Source organism: Haemorhous mexicanus, chromosome 3, assembly GCF_027477595.1.
Source record: "Haemorhous mexicanus isolate bHaeMex1 chromosome 3, bHaeMex1.pri, whole genome shotgun sequence".
Classification (NCBI taxonomy): Eukaryota; Metazoa; Chordata; class Aves; order Passeriformes; family Fringillidae; genus Haemorhous; species Haemorhous mexicanus.
The window spans coordinates 66829425-66854144 of record NC_082343.1 but is presented as its reverse complement, the minus strand read 5'-3'; the positions used below and the strand labels follow the sequence as shown (position 1 = coordinate 66854144).

General features: G+C 33.4%; 1 protein-coding gene across 2 annotated transcripts in view; it reads right to left on the bottom strand.

Annotated features, from left to right (window-relative positions):
• TBC1D32 (TBC1 domain family member 32) overlaps positions 1-24720 on the bottom strand; it is a 74267-nt gene that overhangs the window by 42335 nt on the left and 7212 nt on the right. For both annotated transcript variants that reach the window (XM_059842210.1, XM_059842211.1), the window contains exons 5-23: positions 24131-24202; positions 22838-22963; positions 21857-21935; positions 21599-21699; positions 21452-21513; positions 20815-20959; positions 20038-20097; positions 18231-18330; positions 17826-17963; positions 16364-16456; positions 15976-16118; positions 15130-15254; positions 13983-14184; positions 10244-10326; positions 8502-8640; positions 7889-7976; positions 6294-6412; positions 5581-5697; positions 2251-2339 (exon numbers count right to left, since the gene is read on the bottom strand). In XM_059842210.1, coding sequence (XP_059698193.1) covers positions 2251-2339; positions 5581-5697; positions 6294-6412; positions 7889-7976; positions 8502-8640; positions 10244-10326; positions 13983-14184; positions 15130-15254; positions 15976-16118; positions 16364-16456; positions 17826-17963; positions 18231-18330; positions 20038-20097; positions 20815-20959; positions 21452-21513; positions 21599-21699; positions 21857-21935; positions 22838-22963; positions 24131-24202 — 2081 coding nt within the window. The remainder of the gene's footprint in view (positions 1-2250; positions 2340-5580; positions 5698-6293; positions 6413-7888; positions 7977-8501; positions 8641-10243; positions 10327-13982; positions 14185-15129; positions 15255-15975; positions 16119-16363; positions 16457-17825; positions 17964-18230; positions 18331-20037; positions 20098-20814; positions 20960-21451; positions 21514-21598; positions 21700-21856; positions 21936-22837; positions 22964-24130; positions 24203-24720) is intronic.

Below are 24720 nucleotides of genomic sequence, written 5' to 3'. Positions count from 1 at the left end.
GAGTATTTCACCCTTGACCACACAAACCGTAATCTATATGAATGCACCATAGAGAGTATTCATTGAAGACTAAGAGATATTGGCTATGAACACCCTATTTGCTTCCCTATGTTTTCCCTTTGCTGTCTACTGCATGCACAGTACTTTACAGTGGTTAAGCTTGAAAAGTGAAGTTGACAGCAAAGCCTCTACCAGACTGTCCTTCAAAATTGTAATTCAGAATTCACGCTTATTCAAAATGAAAAAAACTATCCACCAGAAAATGCAATAATAACATTACAAAAATAAATATCCCAAATACCTATGCATTTTGGATTAAACAGACTGTGGAAATGCCAATGTATTTTATGCTTTATATGCAATTGCATAACCAAAATAATTTAAGACACTGAAGCTACGTATACACACGAACGAAAATGTAGTTCTAAACTGCAGAAGTTGTTTAACAATCAAGTAAATGTGTAACTGCTTTGAACAAGAAAAGCAGGACCTCACAGTATAACACTGTAAGTTAAACAGATCTGAAGTTGAGCACTCAACTATTGGCTGAGTTGAGCCACATTTAGAGTGTATGGCTGTACCATTGGTATTAAGTCTAGCAGAAATGTTCGCAGACAATTGCTTCACAAAATCATACTGTTTTTCAATGCTGCAATTATCACCTAAATATTTAACTTCTACATAAGAGCAAAGAGAAATTATATCTTTTCCTATAATTTCCACATTTTCAGATCTGTTAAGCATCTAATATTATTTGGTATAACTCCTGCTGAACTTAGAACTCTTGATGGAATTTGGTCAAGGAGCAAATCAACTACACAAAGCAAGGTCTGTTTTACGCAACATGGATGTCTGCAGTGACTAGCATTCACAGGAAAGATCACAGAACTTTGAAATTAACTGCATACCTCTCATGTTCAGGTAATATAGGCCATGGTTACTTGCAAGTCTTAATACTCTAAATAAGTCTTTATACTGTAAATCCTGAGTTAGAAGGGACCCATCAGGATCTAGTCCAACTCCTGGCCCTGCACCCCTAGGACACCCCAAGAATCACAGCACATGCCTGAGAGTGCTGTCCAAATGCTTTTTTGAACTCTGTCAGGCTTGGTGCCTTTATCACTTCCCCAGGGAGCCTGCTCCAGTGCCAACCACCCTTTATTTTAAACTGCAAAATATCTCATTTTCTCTTGATCCTAATTAAGTCAATGGAAGTTCTGTCAAGTTTGCTATGGAGTCAGTCTAATCCTAAATGAAGAACAATTTTTTTTCAAATTTCATCTTAAGACATCTCATTCCTATATAAACTAGTGATTTCCTCCAAAGCAGCATTTTTAACTTCTGATTTATATGTCAAAATCATATATATCTCCCAACTCCAATCTCTGCCATTGTTCATCTCCTCTATGCTCATCCTTATCAACAAATTGTACTGTATCTTATGGTCATTCATATATAATATGAAATAATTTTACTGTGATATTAAAGAACAAGTATGGCTGCAACAAGCTAAGGTTTCAGAACTTAATCAGTTGGGCTATATCTTGCTCAAGCAAGGTAATCAAAGTTTTCCATATAATGAAGTACAATCTAATAGATTTTTATTTCAACTGTCTATAATAAGTTCCCAACAAAAATGTGAATTCAAGGATTTATATAGTCATTCTTGGAAAACAGAATAAAAATGCAGGAACTAATTCCTGTGTTAAAATTATAAAGCACTGAATATTACAATACATGAGCATAACAGTGTGAGCATCTTTTAAGTCCACCTTTAAGTTCTAGAAATGTTTGGAACCAAATGCTACACTCCTTAAACTAAGTTTACTCCTTAAACTAAGTTTCTCTGAAATAGGTGATAATTAAACAAATAGTTAAAAAACAATTTTAAGTACGAAGAAACTACATAAACCAAAATGACATAAACATAGTAAGGATAATTTTAGTATTTTGGTGTACAGTGGATGTCCAACTCGGTTTTTTACAGTTAAGTAGGCAAAATAACATGCAACTTCTTTCATTGCATCTCATATTACAATATATCCATTTACAGATAATAAGAATAGATCTGTCACTGTTCTCATTTTATGGGCCATTTTTCATTTAATCTTCTTATGGTAAAAAAAGGGGGAATTTCACCTTCCTACATAATAAAACCCAAACAATGTTATCTGGTCAGAAGTAACACATCCAAGCATATTTTATCCAATTTAGTTGATGTGACCAGAGAATAAAAAACATGCACCTTACCTCAGACCAAATATATGGGATTGTTCATAATTGAATAAGGAATGAATTTTAGCTTCTGAGTTCAAAATTATAAGCCTGTCAATGATATCCTGTCAAAGCAAGAAAAATGTGAAAAACCATGTAGGATTTTATAATTTATGCACATCATAGTTTCATAGGAATATTTACTGTTGAATGAAAGCTATTATTAAAACAAACACTGAAATTATTTCTGTAACAGGAGGTGTTTTCCACACAAAAGTCAACAACAAAATTGAAGGCAAAAATGGCAAAACTTTCCTAACCATGTAGAAGGTTAGGAAAAAAAAATCTATTAAAAATATAAACATACAAAAAAATCCTTGAGTATTGACTATCCTATTTTTTCTTCAGAATTACACCACAAAAAAATTAAAATGTTTTTTGTATGTCTGAAGTGTGTACACGTCTATTTTAATAAAGAGAACAGCAACTCCTTCAGTATAATAACCCTTTCTCACACCAGTTAGTACTACATGCTTCAAGGCACAGCCATTTAGTCTTGGTTTTAACAAGGCTAGGCTCAGATGTTGAGGCTTACACCCTTCATCTTGGAGCATCTCATGTAGCAGACAATGACTTGTGGCTGCTTCCCACTTCTTCCACAAAGCCAACCCAATTATCTTCCCCTCTGGCTCACTGCACCTGCAAACTGCTTCTAAAAAATTATTTCATTAAAAAAACTAAGGAATGAACAAAAACATTGTTCATGTTCAGTGTTGTTATCATGTCAGAAAGAGAGTGCTGTGCTATATTCACAAGAAACAGATTACAAAATCCTTACGAGCTTTATTTAATCTTGATTAAATACAAAGTTTTATTTTCTCCACATTTTAGAAGTACAGTTTCAGAGACAGCAGAGGGAGTTATTATTCACCTAATTAGATCACTGAGTCATTTCAATAAGGTATGAAGGGAAAGTTAAGACCCCTACTTTAATGAAATTAACAAAAACTCTGGTTTTCAATGGAGAAAAGTAAAAATCATGAGTAGTATATAAACTCACAATAGTAAAAAAAAAAGTCTAGAACTTTTCAAATTAAACTGTCTTCATAGAATATATTCTTATTTAAAATACAGTGAAAGCATACTTTTCCTATTAGATTTTTGGGGCAGTGGGGGAGACAGCTTTTACCACATAGAAGATTTACAATAAAATTCTCAATTAAAAAACTCATCTTGGACCTGGCTGTTTATAAAATTGATAATGCAAGCAATTTATTTGTTTGGGAATTAAGATTTTTTCAGATATTAGTACATACAAAGAGTTAAATGCTACGAGATATTTCTCTGGCATTATCTTCCTTCTCTCATTTATAAATCAAAGTCTAGAGCTGCAAAACAGTACAAAGAGCAGGCACAGTGAGAGGACTACTGAGAAAGGAGACTAAGCTCTGATTTGGGATTTTAGGAAGGAAGATAATGAACGAGGTCTAACACGGGATTACATCCAAAAAATATGTGGACAGATTTGCACTGCTCAGCTACAGAGCATAGTTTAAATATTGCAGGTCAGATGTCATCTACTTTGAATACCCAAGACAAACCATCTAAGATTCTCTAGAATCACTGAAGAAAATCACCCTTTCTAATATCTTTCAAAGCTACAGGTCTAGAGGGTACCTTCCAAACTAGATTCCCCAGAATATACACACTGCAGAAACCCTTGAAGACTGCAGGCAGGCAGAAAATCCTCATTAATGTGTTTCATTCTCAAAAATAATTTTACATGACAAATACAGTGAAAAGAAATCTTGCATGTATTAAGAAAAATTTTCCTAAGGGCACAAATGATAACCTGATTAGTCTACAGTTAAAAGTTGCAAAAGTTGTTATCAGCTATCACAATTATCAGTTGTTATCAACTGATAATCTGTTCACTCAATGATACAGCTAGTCAGATAAAAATATAAATCTTTTACCTTTTGCTTTCTGGAATCAGTGCCCAAAAACATGATCATAACAAACCTGTATCTCTCCGTAACTTCAGAAGCTTTCTGAGTGCTTAGACTCAGCCATTATGCATTAAACTAACATTAGAGGATCTGACAATTTCCTTTATGTTAAGTACATCATTTTGGATGCCTATCTTACATAGCTAGGCGTATCTTGGATGGCTCGGCCCACGAAACCCACTGCTGCACAGTAGTTAACTGAAACAAGCCTCATCCAAAATATCCTTATCTCCTCAGGGAACTTTGAACAATTGTATCAGTATTGGCATTTCCAGAAACATAGAAAATTTCATAAAAATACTCAAGTGCCTCTAAAGCTAAAATAACACTGGCTTTCTAAAGCTGCAAAAATCATTCTTGAGATCTTCCACATTTTGAATGCTCTCAAATATAGATGATCTTCAGCATACATTTATCTTCCTCACTCCAAGTTTCTTTACAAAACTTGATAACTGTACAAAGCTACCCATCGGTGAATACACTAGCATTGAGTAGATTGGAAAAATGAAATTTATCATGTAATTTCCTCCTGAAATCATCAAAACAGTATTAAAAAAAATTCAAAAATCCCTTCCAAACATAATATACACTATTATGATAAATTCTGTCTAAACAACTTGCAATATCACCAATCCAGAGCCTGTGCTATATAAACACTTTGACATAACAGCAATTTAAAGTGCTAACTCATTAGAAAAAAAATCTCATTTTAACTGCTACACAAGGTCACAAATTGTCTCTACTTTGTAGATGAGAAAAAAGCCGTAATTGACTGCAGTAAAATGATTGAATACAAAATAATACTAAATACAGAAATGGTGAAGTATTTCTCTAAAGTATGTCTTAATCAGTAGCTTTCCAATTACTGATTTTTTCCTTTGTGTGAATTATGTGTCCTATTAAAAAATAGCCTGAGGTAGGAGGCTTTTGTGTTTTCATTTTGTTTTGTTTTTTTTTCTTTTATTCTTTTTAAATCCACAGATAGTGTGATAGAGCAATGCTGTATAAAATACAATTATACATATTTTCTAACATTTTCCCATATGTAACTGTATGCACATACAAACATGATTATTTATCTTCCTTTTTTCTGTGAAAAAACAGAATTCTAACACAAGTCAGGCAAGATGATCTTTTAATTAGGCATTAAAATTTATATCACCTTTAAGATTTCAAAATGAAAATTTAGATTCATATGAAGTGATATGTGCATATACTGCCCTCATGCTGTATATAATACAAAATGCAGAAAAAACTCAAAATCTTTCAATAGGAAAAAAAATTACTCTTTTATAACAAAAACAATTTCTCAGGTAAAAATGTCTTCACAGAATTATTTTTCCTTCAAAATACTTACAACTATATCTGTGGGTACTTCACGGAATGAGTATATGGGTTTATTTGGTATATCTCGTTTACTCAGGAGCTCAAAAACTGCTGGGTAAGTGAGCAAGTTTACCAGAAACAAAAACAACTAGAGGAAGATAAAAAAAGGAGGGACAACAGGGAATATCAATCAGTTAAGTGCAACCAAGTAAGTGTTAGCAATTATTTGCCATTTACATTAACTTAGTTCTTATCCTTTACAGGCCAAACTTAACATAAATATACCTGTCCAAAATAAGACTGCATACCCTGGTACGCATCTATGTAATTTAAAAGGGCAATAGTGTCTGAAATATCTATTACCTATCAAATTGTACATACAACTTTGAAAATTACAGTATTTCATTACCACTTAATTCTGAAATTTTGAGACAAAGAATAATCTAGTATGTCACTCTTCCAGATTTTATTACAGTAATCTGGACATAAACTGATGGTCAGCACTTAAAACATAGTTTTGTCATGTTTTTTATTAATTATTTCATAGTTAATCCTTGGCATTGTGAACCACCATGCAACATAAGAATCCTCTATCAGTCATCATTTGACTAGTGTATTACACCAATTTTGACACGTGCAAAGAAGCAGGTATAATAAAAATTTACAGAAAGTTATGTATCATCCTATCTGAACCACAGCACTTTTTATTTCCATACAAAAATGTAAGTTTAAATATTTTCTCACCTTCTGACAACTTTGGTCAATAGGGTCAACTGGAGTAGATTTGGGTTGGGTTATTCTCAAATCATCTTTTCCACACTCCAAAAGAGCCCATAATTCAGTCACAAGTGCCTTTATAAAGCCTAAAACAAATGTTTGTTCTAATCATGAGTTTCATATTAGAAATATTTCATACCACAATTCTAACCAAGATTTGCAAAATTCTCTATACTGAAGGCTGAAATTTCAGAACACAGATTGCCTTAGGGTTACTATCCCTGCTATTCTCAATCCTTTAGTCAAAACTACCTTTCTAGAGCAGTCTGCTTATGTTCAATCTACAATCTGCAGCAATGGTTACCAAAGACTACTACACTAGAGTAGGATTACATTCATATATCTTCTATGTAAATGAGCTTCTGATTGTCTTTAAAAAGTTAACTGCAATAGAACAAGGCTTAGCTAGTATTGTCGCTGTGGTTCTAAAAATACAGATTCACTATAACTCATAAATAAGTTATAACAGACCACAGTGAAAAGGACTAGAAAAACACCAACTTTAAGAGAAGCACTACTAGCTGAATTTAAATTGTTAAAATTTAAAATGTTAAATATTTGACTAGAAGAGGAAAGAGCCCTCTAACTCTGAAATCTTCAAATGTAAGGGTTGAAAATCAATGCTGACTATTTTTGGTATATAATTTGTCTCTGACACCAAAGGGCATAAAAGGGCCATAAGAAGCAATTTGGCTGAAAGCCTTACAGCCAGATTGGGTAAGAGGACAGATGGGTAACTCCTCAGTGGATCTGCTCCCTGCTTTGTGAAAAATCCCAGAGGCATAAATAGTAACTAACTAAGAAACCCATCCGTTTACTTTAGTGGCAGAATTTGCCTGCCTTTCTGACAGTCTTTCAGTCAACACCAGCCCCATCTAGATACTCAGAGATGATTTGCAACTTTTGTACCTCACAGACTTCCTCAGCAGCTTAAGATATTACCTTCATTTTATTGATGAGATTCTAGTTTTAATATAATAGCTACCTGGACTGTTAATGATAACAGTAACAGTTGGGTTATCTGAGACTGGCTCTTGAAGGGACTTTGTCTGAACTGACAATTTTTCTCACACCACCATCTCTTTTACATCTCATTAATGTGTAACTTCACCTATGACATTTGGGCCCTGGCAGTTCCTCACCCTTTGAACAGTCAGTAACCATGGAAATGTACATAAAAATTACAGACATCAACAGTTATTAATTCTGATCTGCAGATCAATAAGAAGCACCAGCAAATTTATTTTTAAACAGTACAGATGTCTTCACACACATAGGAAATTTCTGGAAATCCAAAATAGTGAAGTAAATATTTTGCATAATATCAGAAGAAAAAATAAAACAAACCCTAAAGTGCTGCATCAAGATTAATGAAAGACTTGAAAGCTTGAGAGAATTAATTTCCATCAAGAAATAATTAACAAACATTTAGAAGTTTTTGTTAATACTGTGTAATTATTTTACACAGTTGATCTTTTTTTAAGATCTTTCCCACTGTCTTTTTTTCAAAATGAAGGACTACAGCATGCAATTATTCATAATAATATCATCCTTCAATTTACCTGAATTCTGCAGAGCCACTGCAGCCATTGGTGTTGTTGCCATTTGTGTAACAATGATTCTATTACCAAAATCTTCATATTCATTTGTCTGTTGATAAGAAGTATAAAAGTGCAGTGTTAGCTATTCAGAAGACATGAAACTCTCAAATGATCTCTTAAATATTGATCTTTCTTACACTTGTTAACAGAATTTAATCCACTTTATGTTTAGACTTGAACAATTCATAGATATTATCCTCTACAGACTTACCGGGGTCAGACTCCTAACCAAACATCTTTATCAAGTATCTTATAAAAATTTAAACACAAAATACTGTGGTTGAGATATGCAATATGAGCAAATAAAACCATTAGTATTATAATGTTTTTGTACACATTGAGTAGGATGCCTTTGGCATTATTTTTTTGCACATTCTCTGACTAAAAATGCACATTATCTGATTTTTTGTTTATATTTCAAGCTTTGTCTAGCATATTTAGATTTCAACATGACCTACCAACATTGTCTAAGAAAATTTGCACTTAGAAGAAAAGGAAAAAAAAACATCTAGCATTTCAAACTTTACAGTAAAAAATAAACTACAAAGACTGCAAGCATGCAATCCATGCTTACCTGGATTTTTTTTGATAAACTGTTAAACATAAAGTTCACACAGTCATTCATGGCATCTGTACTATGAAGCAGAAATAGTCCTTTGGGTGTGGTAGAAAAATTTAGCAAGGCGTCTAACAAAGTCTCTTCCCATAACAAGCTGCAAGAGTAACAAAATAGTAATTAAAAACTATATGTAAAATAGCATGGGAAAAAAGAAAAAAGAAAAAAGTACAATTCCTACCTTTGAAAAACAACAGTACTTTATTCACTGTACTCTATGCTTAATTTATAAGCTTATGTTAGATTTAAAAAAGCATCTGGGGAAAAAGATAATATACCAGACTGTATTTTATGTGAACATTCAAACTCAGTGGGGAAAACTAACGTTATGTAGGAGCACAGAAGAGAGAGATGATGTAAAGGGGAACCCAAAAGACCTGTAAAATCCCTAAACACATGTATGACTTACAGTCTGACTCTATACAGTCTTAAGATATTAACATGGCAGTTACATGTTAGCAAAACAGGCACAGAATTTCTCAACAACGTAAAAACACTATGAGGGACTCACATTTGAGGAGCTAAAGGTTCCTACAAGAATTTGGTATGGACTTATGAAGAAAGGTGCTATATTTACACAATAACTTCACACAATAAGAGCAGAAAATGGAAGATCAACATTGTCCTGAATTTTTAGACTCCCAAATACTTGCGTATTTCTCATCTTAATGAATATAAACTTCTAGAAAAGGACATTAAATTTCAGTATAAAAGGAAGGACACCTTTCACTCGGTATCAGCCAAAATGCTGCCAATCTTGTTACATAATATTTTGAAGGTGTAAATATGATTCAGCAGAACAACATTTTAAATTAGTACCACATCAAAGGCATAAGATAGACAGCTATTTTGTTCTGTACTTTCTAACTCACATTTTTCCTTGAACCATATTCTTTAGTCAGAGAGAATCAACTATAAGTCAATTTTACATAGATCAGACACCACTCCCTAAGCCAAGGAAGTTCTCAAAGGTCAAGGAAGAATTTTGTAGTTCTATTGAGACCTATGTTAGGATAGTTTCTCTACCTACCACTATCCATTTGGCAAAAAAGACTGTCCTGGGTTTGGCTGGGATAGAGTGTGCTTCCTTCAAAGTAGCTGGTAAAGTGCTGTTTTTTGGATTTAGGACAAGAATAATGTTGGTAATACATATATTTTAGTTGTTGCCAAGTGGCACTTCTCAAAGTCAAGAACTTTCCAGTTTCCCATGCTCTGCAAGAGAGCAGGTACACAAAAAACCGCAGAGAGCACAACCAGGAGAGCTGAGCCAAACTGGCCAAGGGGATATTCCATAGCATGGGAAGTCATACTTAGTACATAAACTGCAGGGAGTTGGCCAGAAAGTTGGCCAAAAATCACTCTTAAGAGATGAGCTGGGCATCAGTCAGAGGGTGATGAGCAATTGAGTTGTGCGTCACTTGTTTCTCTTGTGTGTTACTTCTCTCTCTGCTTTTCATTACTATTAATGTCATTATTACCATTAGTAGTATTACTAGTATTAGTTTGACTATATTTTACTTTGTTTAAATTATTAGACTGTTTGTATCTCAACCATAATTTTTTTTTCTAATTCTCCTCTCCATGCTATTGGGATGCAAATGGCTGTGCAGTATTTAGCTGCCAGCTGGAATCGAACTCAAAGAAAGACATGGGGTTACAAGATGATTCAATTACTGATACACGTGCATAAATTAAGTTACCTGGTTTTTGATTCTTGACTTATTGATGAAGTGGAGTCTGCATCAGTTACAGGAGTAGGTACTCTTTCTGAAAGCAAACTTGTCTGTAAAACAAAAATAAATAAACACCTCTTTAATATTGATGCAGGATGTCTCCCTGCCAGGAAATGATGTGGAGTAACTCCATGATTCAGAAGGCTGAACAATTGCTTTATTACGCTACGCTACGCTATGCTATGCTCAAGAAAAAACCTGTGACCTTTTTTCAGACAGTCACAACACAGCTTTGACCTAATTGGTTAATCAGTCAAAACAACCATCACCAGTGTCCAATTAAGAAATCACTTTTGATAAACAATCTACATAACACATCCCACCTGTGTCAAACAACAGGAGCAGCAAATAGAGATAATAATTGTTTTCTCTTCTTTCTCTGTGCTTTCTCACTGCCTTCCCCAGGAGAAATCCTGGGAAGGTTGTGCCTGCTGCTCTCTGCGAAGAGAGCTGTGGCCACACTTTAATGTTTATTTACAGCATTTTTAAACTCTAGATCTAATTCATTCTCTTTTTATATACAAAAGAAAAAAAAAAACCACAGTGATCTGGCTATAGTCCAGTCTTTGGTACAGAATACACTATTCCTTTATATTGTTTTTATTCCAGAAAAGCTTATTTTTTACTTCTTCCTTGGGTATAAACAATTGTAAAGCTAGTACCTTTTAAATTTTTTATTAGAATTCTTAAATAAACCTCTTTACTTTCCAGCTGGAGACTCCCAAATAAAAAATTGGTATTTAAAAGTAAAAAAGGAAAAATTGTAACACATATTTTTGCTCTGCTTCTGTCACAGGTAATTGAAATAACAGCCTCTAAAGTCACTATGCCAAACTTATCAATTAATACTGCCACTTTTTATTTTATTTATTTATAAATTATATAAATTTATCTATATTGATATGGATGTCATTGGAGTTACAGACATAAAAATATACATATTTTTATATTTGGTCATTTAAATTATATTTGAAAATAACTGACATGAAAGAATGCATATTCAAAATAAATTATTTCAGTTGTTTTATGTTTATGGGATAAAAAGCAAATTACACCATTGAAATGAAGTGAGAAGTTATTAATTTACTACCTTATGAAAGAGATGCAAAAAATCAGATTATTCTAATAAACTAGTCAATCATACTGGATCTGTTGTTCCCCTTTTATTATCATCTTTATAAATTCTGTCTCAGAATTTCATCAGAATCTGCCGAAAAAAAAATAATTTCTTTCTCCATCAGTCTTAAAACTCCCGGAGACATGTAAAAGAAAAGGATACAAATTACCAGTCCTGCCATTAAAAAATTGATGCTTCTGCTTGGAAAGAATCCACCATAGTCCACTGTTTTCACTACACTATAAATTGCATGATATTTTATAAACTTCAGGTGTTTTAAAATTGAAAAATGACAGAAAACAATTTTAAAAGTAGTAAGATGATGGAGTTGACTTTCCTGTAATAGCTTGTTGAGTCTTGAAGTTAATAATATGTTGATTCTACTTCAGTTTATATCTGACTACCAAAGTGAAGTGAAGAAATAAGTCTTTGTAGGATAAAATTTGTTTTCACTCAACACAGTCTACTTATCTTGTACACGTCAAGACAATTTGTCTAAATTATGTTCTTATACCTTAATAAGGGATTTTAATGAAGAAAGAAGTCTTTTGTACAAAGTGTGAATGCTGTGGTTCTTAGAGGAAATAACTGGAAATGCCCATCAAAAGCTTTTAACACTCTGCCTGTGATAAATGTTAAATAGAGTAAGAGGCTTGTTGGAGTAAGACTGACAAGTTACACAATAGGAAAGCAGCAAAAAAAAATTACTGAGTTACATATATTACAGCATGGATCAAGTGAACTAAGCTCCTTAATTCAATAAAAATCCTCAGGTTTTCAATGCAAGGAATAACATAAGTTTCAAAACCAACATTCTTTGATGAGAAACAGAATTTATTGTGATATAATTATGATTTTTAGTAATAATATATTTTATTTTCAAGACAATGTATGGCTTTGTGGCAATATTAATATATGAAACAGTGAGAAATACCCTCAAACTAGTGATTTAAGTACCTTCTATTCAATTTCTCCCTTCTGGTATATTCTGCCTTAGTTTACACAGTGACTGTATTTTTAAAATACCATAATAAAAGCATACAGTAGAAGCATACAAGAAGGAAGAAAAACTTTTCCATTCTTTTCCCCTTGCACTCATTTTCCCTCCGACTTCCTCACCTCCAGAAAAAAAACAAATTTAGTCTTTTAGTCCATTCTTTGTTCCAGCTTGATCTGATCCCTCTCTAAGATATAAAAAGATAGTCCTATTATTCAGGGTAAAGTGAATAACACAGTTAGACTTCGATTTTCCACTACGAATCCTAATACCTACAGTTTAAATATGCTTTCAGTTAAGCTGGAAGCCAAAGCTGAAGATCTGTTTGCTACCTTTACCAAAGTTGTGCCAATGTTATTTTAATGATTCAAATGTTGGAATTTGTTACCCTGTGAACTTTTTGAAAACTGCATTTGCAGGATCTGCCATCATTTCTCCATCTTAAGTAATTTTTTACAATACACAAGGATTTTCACACTGCATGTGACTTTCAGAACAATGAAAATAGAACTGATGATGATGAGGAACTAGAGCATCATCATTTATGAAGCAAGGCTGAGAGAGATGGGCCTGTTCAGTCTTGAGAAGAGACAAATGAGAGGGGATCTCATCAATATCTTTCAGTATCTGAAAGGAGAATATCAAGAGGAGGGACTCAGGCTCTTCTCAGTGGTGCCAAACAACAGGACAAGAGGCAATGGGCAGAAACTGATGCACAAAAAGTTCTACCTGAACATGAGAAAGAACTTCTTTACTGTGCAGGTGAATGAGTACTAGACGAGATTACCCAGAGAGGTTGTGGAGTCTCTCCCACTGGAGATACTCAAGAACCCTCTGGACACAATCCTGTGCCATGTGCTCTAGGATTACCCTGCTTGAGCTGGGAGGCTGGACCAGTAGACCCACCGTGGTCCCTTCCCATCTTACCCATTCTGTGATTCTGTGATCACAAAAAGCAAAATACACAGAACTGTTGGATCCAAGCTCTTTCTTTCATGTAGAAAAAACACTGGAATAGCAATCAAACTGAAGTTAAAGTACAATCTAAACTTCATAACAAATCTAAACTTCATAAAAAATCTATGTACACAAGTAAGACAAAAAATACTGCCTGGCACTTCTCAGTCTGGTCTCTTGAGAATATTTCAATGTAACCTCACTATTTAACAAATAATTGCAATATGCTATTTTTTTCTCTGTGTCTCCCACTAAATACAAACTAGTTTAACTAAAAATTAATAAGAGCACATCTCAGGAGTATTTTCTTTCAAAATATCCCGAACCAAGACTGAAGGCAAGATCTATGGTGGTCAGTGGTTATCACAACATCGAGCGACATCTGTCATCAAGGACAATGAATAACAGGTCTACTAATGCATCAAGAGTTCCTGTTTTAATCTTAGGCACAGATGTCTCAAATTAAATTTCTGCTAGGTTCAGATTCAGAAGGAAAATTTGCAAGTAGAACTTCCTTTTTACAACATTTTCAAGTACTATTTAACTGCTTAAAAAGAATTAACCTATAAGAACAACTATTACACAAGCTGAACCTCTCACAGTAAGATTTTTCCCAATTCAAAAGCAAAATTTACCTTTCTCCAGGCCTCTGCAATGGATTCATGCAAGCCATAAGGAATTAGCATCTGAAGGCCTTCACAAGTTTTGTATACTTGACGGCATACAAAAATGAAAGCTCCTTTAACAACTGGCATGAACTCAGATCCAGATAAAAGAGAAATGTCATCATGAAGAAGTTTCTTTGTGAACTGAACAAGCACATGGGCAGCTGTAAGACTAGAAATAAAATAATACAGTTAAAATTTTGTTTTGTAATAAGCCTTGAAACAAATCCTCTGACTAAACTTATTTAAAATTTTTTTGAGAAAAGAAGCTATGGAAAGAGACTATGATCCACTACAGAGGGACAAACTATGTTAGAACTTGTAAAACCAGTCAGAAGAAAAGAAACTTACAGAGAGTGATTTCACCTTGGCAAATAGTTCTATGCAATGCAAAAATACATCCATTGCTTTCCACACAACCCACAGGACCATGAACTATGCAGACTCTAGGTTTTATAGGAGTCCAGTTGGGAAGACAACTCAGAGATTTCTCCACTTAGAAGATGTACATTCCATACATTTTCACGACCTGCAGCTTAGCTGTTTTCAACGGCTCATCTCAGTTTTACTGCTGTTACAAGTTTTAGCATCAGCTAACTATTTTCCACCCATAGGAGCACACTGATCCTAAGTTGGGTACAATGTTACACACGGCAACTTCTTATACAAAATCTGTCTCTACTAGATGTACTGAAATGTAAATCCTACATTAAATCCATTCTTTCAATAAATTTGGTTAGTTTAAATACTTATTCTAAAATCAAACAAGGAAAATTGAAAAAGAAAGGCCTTTGGTCTGAAAAGTAACACTACAAATATAACGAAACTATATTCAGAGAAAGGAAAGCTCTCACATTAATTAGAAAAAGAAGAAAAACATGAAAATCTCTCTTATTAGCATTTTTTTACATTGTCATTTCATCTGGTTCTACACATAAAGATCTCCCTCATACATTCTATAAAACACTTACTACTTTAATTTATAATCAGATATTTTACTCAAACAAAACTAAAATGTATCACGTTATAGATAAATGAAAGATGAGCAAACGAGTCCCATAAGAACAATATAATTCATTGAAGTGCTCACTAATGCCATCCATTAACATACTCTTACCTGTCTTTGGCATTTTTTTCATTTTCTCCATAAAGAAGAAGAGAAAGACCATCTTCTGAAGCAGCAATCCTTGCCAAAATATCAGCTACATCAAGTAAAGTTGTTTCAAGGCAGTTTATGTACACCTATTTGGAAGAGGGGGAAAAAAAAGGAAGTTTTGAATTTAATAGTTTTGTGAAAGCTGTTTTTTCAAGTCTGTCTTAGGTATGCAGAACCTGAAGGTCACCTTTCTGATGATTTCTTAATGTCTTAAACACAGTAAGTTAACAGCTTATGCTCAAATGTCATTACACAGAAATCTTCATCACAGAGGGCACTAATTCTCAATATTTTCATAATCCTTATAAAAATGTTTACAAGGAAAAAAAACAAAAAACAGGAGAAAAAAAAACCTTTTTGTTTTATCAATCCAGAAAACAGTTGCTTTCCATGGAGAATTATACATTTTAATTACACTAATTATTGAGAACACCTTACACACTGCCAACTGAATTAAAAAAATAAAAGTAGGTTGCCTTTCAAATAGAAGGTAGAAAAAATATTCATCCACAAAATATCCAAGTGACAACAGAAAAAAGCCAAAACCAATAAAAAAAATTTAACAGAGTATTTTTTCCCAAGGAAACAGTCTCATTACAGCACAATTTTTACTACTATTCACAAGACTTCCATGTCAGACCAATCATAGTAACAAACTAAACTATTCAATGCAAACTATGGTAGTCAACGTATAAAATACCACAAAAGTTACCATATTACATTATTAAATAAAGCTTCTACATGGCAAATATGGAAGAAGTATAATATTCTATACATGTAAAAATCATTTGGAAGATTATTACAAACCTCTGTGCCATTCAGCAAACTTTGAACAGGATGAAGAAGGGCATCTATCACTGTGTCTGTATACAAACATTCAGCAGCACATCCTGTTTGATCACAAAAAACCTGCAGAATCTCCATAACAAGACTTTCTGGAGAATAATTTTCTGGTGAACACAAGAAATATTTATTTATATTTTAACTTACATAAATAACTTTATAGCTGCTTCTAAATTATTATTAAATTTGCTAAGTCCTGATTCAATACAAAGGGAGGAAGAAAGGGTAAGAGTAGAAGGGAAGAGAAAAAATGCACTAATATCAGACACAAATTAAAAATTGCAAAAGAAGCTATCATATGCCTTATCAAAAGTAAATATATTAGTGTATAAGGAAAAAAAACCCCATTTACCTGTATGTGCTGCCAAAGCTGTTTTTGGGTAACTTGGAGAGTAATAAATAAGTTGAGCAAATAATACCAACACATCAGTTACGGATACAGTAGCTATTTAAAAAAAAAAAAAAAAAGAAAGTACTTTGTAAATTAAAGACTTAAGTTTAATTTTCCAAATAAAAAATGGATTTTGATATATATGTAAAGAATGGTTTGCTGTAGAGAGGCAATCAATTATGTACAAGTTATAAAGCAAAGGACATATGCCTCCTTGGGACTCTACTAAGGTATTTCACGATCACCTTATAAGACCTGATCTTGCTCTCAATTTAGCCAATTTAAATTTTGAAATGTATTTCACTGTAACAAGTGGCAGCCAACATTTTAAAATACTAGCTGTAGAAAAAAAGCATTACCTTACTATTAGATTAAGTGAAACAACTGGAAAAGAGAAAAGGTTTCACATAACTCTTTCTCAGGTCTGGAACAAAAGCAACAAATGTAGCTAAATGAAAGATGGGGAAAAATTGCTCCAAGTTTATTGTAAGTATGTTAATAAATCAGCCAATTTGTGAGGAAAGAGTTGCCATCTATGAAGCTGAGAAGGACACTATTAAGAAGAGAAATGGCAACATTGTTACATTTTATGGGAAAGAAATAAGCAAGCACCATCCCTGGATCTCTGCTGGCTGGGTGTTACAGCGGTAATGCATAAATGACAAAAGCAGTTTATTAGTAGATGTTTCTTACTCACAACTGTTCTACTCTGGATCTATCAAGTCTTGATCCTCTAACCAGAGGGACAAAAGACAAGTCACAGAACAAACATCCAGTAATGTTTGGAATTCTACATTGAATTAATAGAGACGTTAAAACAGTGGAATGCTACAGTTGCCCTCACACACTTCTGTTTGCCAGCCATGCACGATGTAGATTTCTCTGTCTGTTGAAGAGCTTTTCCATCTCATTTCTTGTGTCCCTATTAACGCCTCTGTTCCACAGGTATGAAACTTTTCTTCTACTTTTATTTTAGCTTAATTAACTTGTTTTCAATTTGCAAGTAGCTAGAAATACAGACTTTTCTTTCACACCTGAAAACTAGTTTTGGCCCCTGGACATGTCTCCCTTCCAACCAATTACTCCAAATGGTTTGACAGAAGCTATTACTCATACCTAGAAAAACTGAATCCCTGATACACTGATCCAACTGTCCTTCAACACAAAATTATTGTATTAAAAGTAAAACATACAAGTAATCCATTCAACCACATCCATCAAAGAATAAAAAACTGCATGTAGATTCTCAAATATACATTTATAAACACACACACCACTTTTATGAAAGTTTCCAGGCTCAGAATTGGTGAACAAAGTATTGTTCTTCAATACCCACAATACTGAAGTGAAAATATATAAATATATATCAAGAATGGACACAGTTTTTCTGAACAGGTTCCATTTTCCTCAACTTTCCCCCTACCTTTTTTATTTTTCAGCTGTATTGGAAATAGATTCTGGCCTTCCTTATAGATCAACAATCTTCCTAAGAGGCACAGTGAATGAACAAAATAGATGTACTGCAATTCTGGTCCAGTGTAAGAAAAATTCTGCGTATCACCTTTAATAATAAAGCAAAAAAAATAGAATTTTACTTTTGTAGTTTACTTTACAGCACCTAGCTGCTTCCTGCAACACAAGCAGATCACTTTGGATATAAAGACAGCTTAAGAAATTAACCACTGCTATTAGTTTTCTCTTAAAATACAGTCATTCAACATTTGGGGAATGGAATAGATAGAATGTCTTCTTCTTGAGGCAGCATGCTCAAAAGCCTAAAGAATGCAGATGTATGTGCATATAATGTGAGACATGCAAAGATACTCACTACAGTGCTGCTGGGAAACGTCACTGACTTTGGGTGTTTTATTAACTGCTGCCTTGCAAAATTCAAAATAATCAAGACATTGCTGGACTGCTGCATTAATCTGTGGAATAAAACACAAAATGATAAAGTACCTGATATTTCACCATAAACTCATTCTCTCTTGTATCCAAGTACCATCCTTTAAAACAAGAACTTAAATATCCTTTTCACTTCGATGACTTCATTTTTCAGTGCTTTGGATGTATTAGCCAAGAGTAGGCAAAATTTTATAGGTCTATTAAAATATATCACCATTATTATTACATTATCACACAACCAGCTCTATACCCATAAAGACAGTCTATGAAAAAGAGTACAGAGCATATGGAAGTGTTTTGAGAAGTCAACAGCAATCTGTGGATGCCCTATTGTCATTACTGTGGAAGATTTTAAATTTCCACATGTGAAAAACTTTGACTTGAATACACTTAATAAACTGTAGGTTTGGTTGCCAGGTGCTGACAGTGTTATTACTGTTCTTGGTGGTGTATCATTGTCATAGCACTATAAACTAATCAAGGTATAGAAAAGTTTAAAAGTTATAAGCATTGTTGTAGCAAGGAAACACAAAGCACATTGCCCTGGTATCAGATGGGATTGAGTTAATTTCTTCTATTTTCTTATGATCTGAGAAGAACAATTAGATTTATTACAGCTTGGAGCTGCCAAGATTTATTCACAAGTATAAATATGCAGACATACACAATGAAAAAAACCCAACCTTAATTGGATGCTTACAAATTAGATTAGACTACCCTGCTTATGGGCTTTCCATTATAAACTCTTTGTTGCATGGATCATGTTTCATTCTATGTCCTGTTCTATGCACACAGATAGAAAAGATAAAGTTCTCTTATAGTTGTCTGTGTCCTTTTCTCCATCTAAAGGTTTTATTGGCCCCATATATTTTACACTTGATTTCATTTGTATGACAAGATTTTATAAAACATAGCCAAGTCCTGTTTATATTAATGGATCGCACATCTACAGTGGTTTTATTAAAAACAATGAAAATTCTACCCCAGTAAAGAGATCTGCCTATACAAAATATAGGATGGGATTAACAGCTATATTATAATATAAATAAAAAATATAATAAACTTTATTATAATAAAAATATAAATATGTTTTCCCAGTTTGGTTTATCTTGCTGACTTTGAATCATTTTTGCATCAGAGAATACAATGGCAGTTTTTTTAGCCTCTTTTCAACAAAAATCCAAATTTAGCACAGTGTATTTATGGTATTTATCATGCATCATTTGTCATTTTTATGCTTTTTTGGAAATAATTCCAAATATGAATGAAACACAACAAATTGATAAATTATAATCCTAAGTAAACACCTGCAATAAAATATCCAAATTCCTCTTACACAGAGCTGGCCATATGTGCTTCTTTGCATTTATCAATGATCCATTTAAGCAAAGAAAAACTAAAAAAAAAAATTGAAAAATCCAAAAGGCTTATCTAGCTGAAGAACAGAAGAACATGGAATATCTACCAAAGGCAAAAAAAAAAAAAAAGGAAAAAAATTGTCAAAAAAAGACTAAGTTGCAAGTAAACTTTTCTTGGTAATTCAAAGAATTGTAAAATGGCCTGGGCTGAAAGAGACCTTAAAGATCACCTAGTTCCAAACAATGTCATGGGCAGGGACGCCTTGCACCCCCACCCAACCTGGCCTTGAACACTTCCAGGGGAGGAGCATCCACAACTTCTCTGGGCAATCTTTTTCAATGTCTCACCACCATATTAATAGAAGTACTTACCAAGGATTTATATTTCCTTTCCAGAAGCCTAAACACCACTCTTCTGCTGTAACATGCATGCTTGAATGACAAAGAAGATGTAATGTCAACTACAAAGAAACATTCTGATTTTTAACTAAAAAGTAGAAATTATCTCTGACTTATTCAATGCATTGAACTCCAGCTCGAGTAAGCCAGTATTATACTCAGAGAGTATACTGAGACTTTTGTCTGCAGCACATTTATGGAAAAAAACCCCCCACATCATTAGAAAAAAATGTAGCAGAACACGTAGTTAAAAGAGAAAACTAATATGTACACTGAGATGCTAAACAATGCATTTTAAAATTGCCAAGTAAATCCTAAATTGTAAGTTTATATATGGTAGGCTGGAAAAAGTTCTAATGTCCACTGAAGTTAGCAAGTTGTGTGTGGTGTGTAATATATTTGTGTTCTTTCATGCTCATCACTTCTTCCAAAAAAATACTTGCATCTTTTGGTGGCAGTCAATTCTTCCTAAGGGAGTGAAGACACAAATCACAGAAAATACTAAATTTCATTAAAACATCCTAAAATTTCATTTTAAATCCTAAATTTCATGAAAACAAGTAACTGAATAGAAACTGAGGTGGAGAGTAATATTGAAAAGCAGTGGACATAAAAGTCTAAAAAAACCCTACACTTCCTTAATGCTGTTACAGGACACAATAGGTCCATGATGTCAGAACCATAGCTTTTCAAAATAAATGTCTGACATGAACAAGTTATGTGTTGTTGGGTTGCAGATTATTTGCTTACCGTCCACTTCTTAAACCACACTGCTTTGATATCTAGCAAAGCCAAGAAGTGCATTGGACTCAAGAAATCTGGAGAGGCAGGATGATTAGGCTTGTGTTTTAATGACAAAAGTGACAAGGTACTCTCCACTACTTCTTCCATATACCTTATGACACAAATAGGAAAAAATGGACAGGAAACAAAAAAATCACTGAAGTCCTTCCACCAGCAATAGTCAAGAACAGTCTTCTCATAAAACCTTGTTCAGATAAATCATAAATACCAACAGCATTATCTTTAACTTGCTCTTCTATGGGCATTAATTCTTTGTGATACCACAAATAAAAGTAAAATGCATCTATATTCTCCTAAGTTATTATATCTTCTAAGTGTATTACACTTGCTACACTTACATCCAAATTAGTTTTTGTTCAAAAGTACTTAGAACACTCCAAAAGCTAAGTAAGCAATTCAATATGATTACTCCTATGCAACTTCCCCATTTTAATCTTCTCACCCTCTACTTTTATTTCCTGTGTTGTCACTGACCAGCCACTGTGCATCCTATAATCAAGCCTTAGCTAAAATTACATCCATTTATTTTATGCCAATAACTATTAAATTAAGAACCAGTTACAGGGTTTTGAAGGTGACATACTTTTCTGGATGTCGAATCCAGGAAGATGGTGCTTCTTTTTGGTACTCATTTAAAAGGCGAACCTGAAAACATAATTATTAAAATTAAAAAATAATTAATGCATAATGTTTCAGTACTGATAGAAAAAGGACAGAACGTTATTTTTACCTTTTTAAGTAAACGATTTACATCTGAGTTAGATACATCCAGACCAGCTGAAATATGAAGAGAATATTCTTCAGAAAGAAAGTACAACTCCAAGTGTTGTGCTAAAAAAAAAAAAGAGAAACCAAAAAACAAAAAAATCACTTCAGCTCCATGACAACAGTGACAAAACAGACTGTCTCATACAACCTTCATTATAAAATTCAACTTGTCAAAAAGTACATAACCCATGAAGTTTGAAATGTAAGTAAATGCACATACCTAAACTTGTATAGACTTCTTTTGTCATATTAAATGGAGAAGAAGAAAAGGTTTTTGCATAGAACCTAAGAATTTTCTCCTAAGGATGAAAAAAAGCAAACAATGTATTAAATAGTCATTAACTGTGTATCATAATTGCAAAATAATCAATATATCATTTATTCTTAATGTTATATATTATTCATCTAGACATCTGTGCAGATTTAAGCATGTTTTAAAAAAATATAGTTTCTGATCACAGAAATCTCCAGTTCAAATGGAAATTTTATTCAAATTCTTGAACTACAGCACCAATGTAAAGCCTCACTGAGTTATAAAGTAGACCAATGAACATTACTTTTCCATTCAGAATCTGTAACTTGTAATTATCACTGTTTTAAAATAAAATGCAGAACTCAGGTGAAAGAGAAATATAGGACAGCAGCTGGGGCAACTTTCCTATTTATTTGGTAATCAGTTTAAAATTTGAAGAAGCAAAGAAGTTTAATTGACATAATAAATAATCTAAAAGTCATTTAAGAAGCTGTCATTTCTTTTCCTCATCACTGCCTGTGTCATATTACTATGTATCATTTTCTCATCACCATGGGGCAAAAACCTGACTTGAACAGGAAATATTAAAATGGCCTATTTTACAGAGCAGTTTTGTCCATTCTTTTTACGTGCGTTTCTGCTAAAAGAAATTAAAATGTCTTCACTGCCATTAAAAGAAATGCAAATGACTACACTTTGGCGTCTCAAAATCCTATTGAAAGCCTGTTGCAGTCCCTTAAACCAAAATGTGCTGGAATCATGTATTTCTGTTACTTAAAAAAATAGTTTATGTGATTCACACACAAATAATAAAATGTCTTGAATCCTGCTGGACTACTTATAATACTTCTTACTTCTATAATACTTCTATATGTAACTTCTTACACCACTTTGGTAGTCCTTTCTTTGGATTCAAATCTGGTAATTAGATACAAAACATTCCCTTACACTGAATGTTGCATCAGGATCTGCCAGAGAGATTGTCAGATGCTTACTCAGACTTGGCCAACTCTCAGAGCTCAGGATATCAGAGGCAGGGGCCAAGCACAGCGTCTGCAAAGCTTCTTGGCGAACCTGGAGCAGTCAAAAAGATAAACACCAAAAATCCATTCACAGCAGCCTCGGAAATATGTAATTTACAAGTCAGAGGGAGGTAGGGAGGGAGCAAGGGAGGACAGGAAGGAACAGAACCTGGCTGTAGAACAGATAAGGAATAACAAATACTTATCTTCTTCTATATTTTTTATGGCTATTTAGACAAAACACTACATCACTGAGTGGGGAAAATGTGTGCATTCAAAGAAGTAATAAAACCATTTTAATTGGGTTTTCAATACTGGATGCAAAGTTTATGTTCTATTTTCTGGCTGTAATCAAATATTTTGAAACTGGGGACTATAGCTCTCTAAAGCTCTCAGCTAGGAGAAGCAGACACAGTCATTAGACATTGTGTTATACTGCTGAATTTTCATCAGCATTCTAAGTAATTTCAAGTAACTTTTTTTTCAATTCATAAATAACTGTTATCTCTAGAAACTTATTTCATCTAACTGAAACAAACTGTAAGACATTTTAATAACATTTAATAGCATCAGACTTTTTACCTGGTGTTCTAATAAAAAAAATTGTTTGTACCACCTCCCACCTACCATGCCTGTTTCAGCTGCCAGACAAGCCCCAACAAGTCTTATCAAGGCAGCACACTCAAACCGGTATTTTTCCAAGCTTCAAAAATACCAGCAGCCGGTGCTGGTTGTTGGTTAGAGACACAAATTAGTACTGCCACTGACATGACTGCAAACCTAACTTGGATTTATATTTTCCATTTGGCAGCAGGTTCTTGGCAAATCAGCAGGCACCTCTCTCTTTGGACAGGGGTAACTCAAAGGGCAACACAGAAGTTACCAAGAAGGGCAAGGAACATGTATACAGGACAAATAATGTTCAATAACTTTATTTATCATGGAACAACTGTTTTTTTAACTAAAAATGCCAATCTTTAGCACATAATCTCTAAAAAAATATAGATGCTTGCCGCAACACTAGTTTTTGAACCAGATGGTAATAAAACAATGAATTATTGCACTGCAGAGAAGATTCTGCATTGAAGGTAAAATAAATGAACCAACAAAGAAAGTTTCCACTCAGGTACATAGGAACTTGTATGCACATACAGGCTACTCTACAATATGCAAAAAACATTCATTTGCATCAACACTTCATTTCTGTTTTTAAACTTACTTCCTTGGGCTGACTAGGGTCAAGCTTCTCTGCGAGCAGCTGCAATTGTTCTTGACTCATGAACGCATAACTCTGTAATACACATTATAAAATGATCATTAGTGTATTTTATTAAACTGAACAGCAGAAGATTAAAATAATCAGTCTTTCTGATACCTAATTTACTTTTAACAATTAGGACTTCAACATTTATACTAATCTTAATGTAAAGTCAACATTCCAAATGTTTTCTGCTGTTTGCCCAAAGTTAAACTTACGATAGTGAAATCATTATCACATATTTTATTTTCTTTACTTCAAGGTTTTCTGTATCTTCAAAAAATTCCTTATAATAATTTATTCAGCAAGAAATGTAGCCTAGTACAGTAGTCTGGAAATGAACTGCACATTATTTGGCTTCTAAAGTAAAATCACAAAAGTTAGATGATGTAATGATTTTATTTTTATCTTTCTATACAATACTTGGATAGGTACTTTGGAGAACATGGGCATCATATTGACCTCATCTAGCACATGATGCCTAAATAGCCAGTATAAGCTTAGTACTTAAAACTGAAAGAAAAGCAAATAATTTGGGTTTAAGATATAAC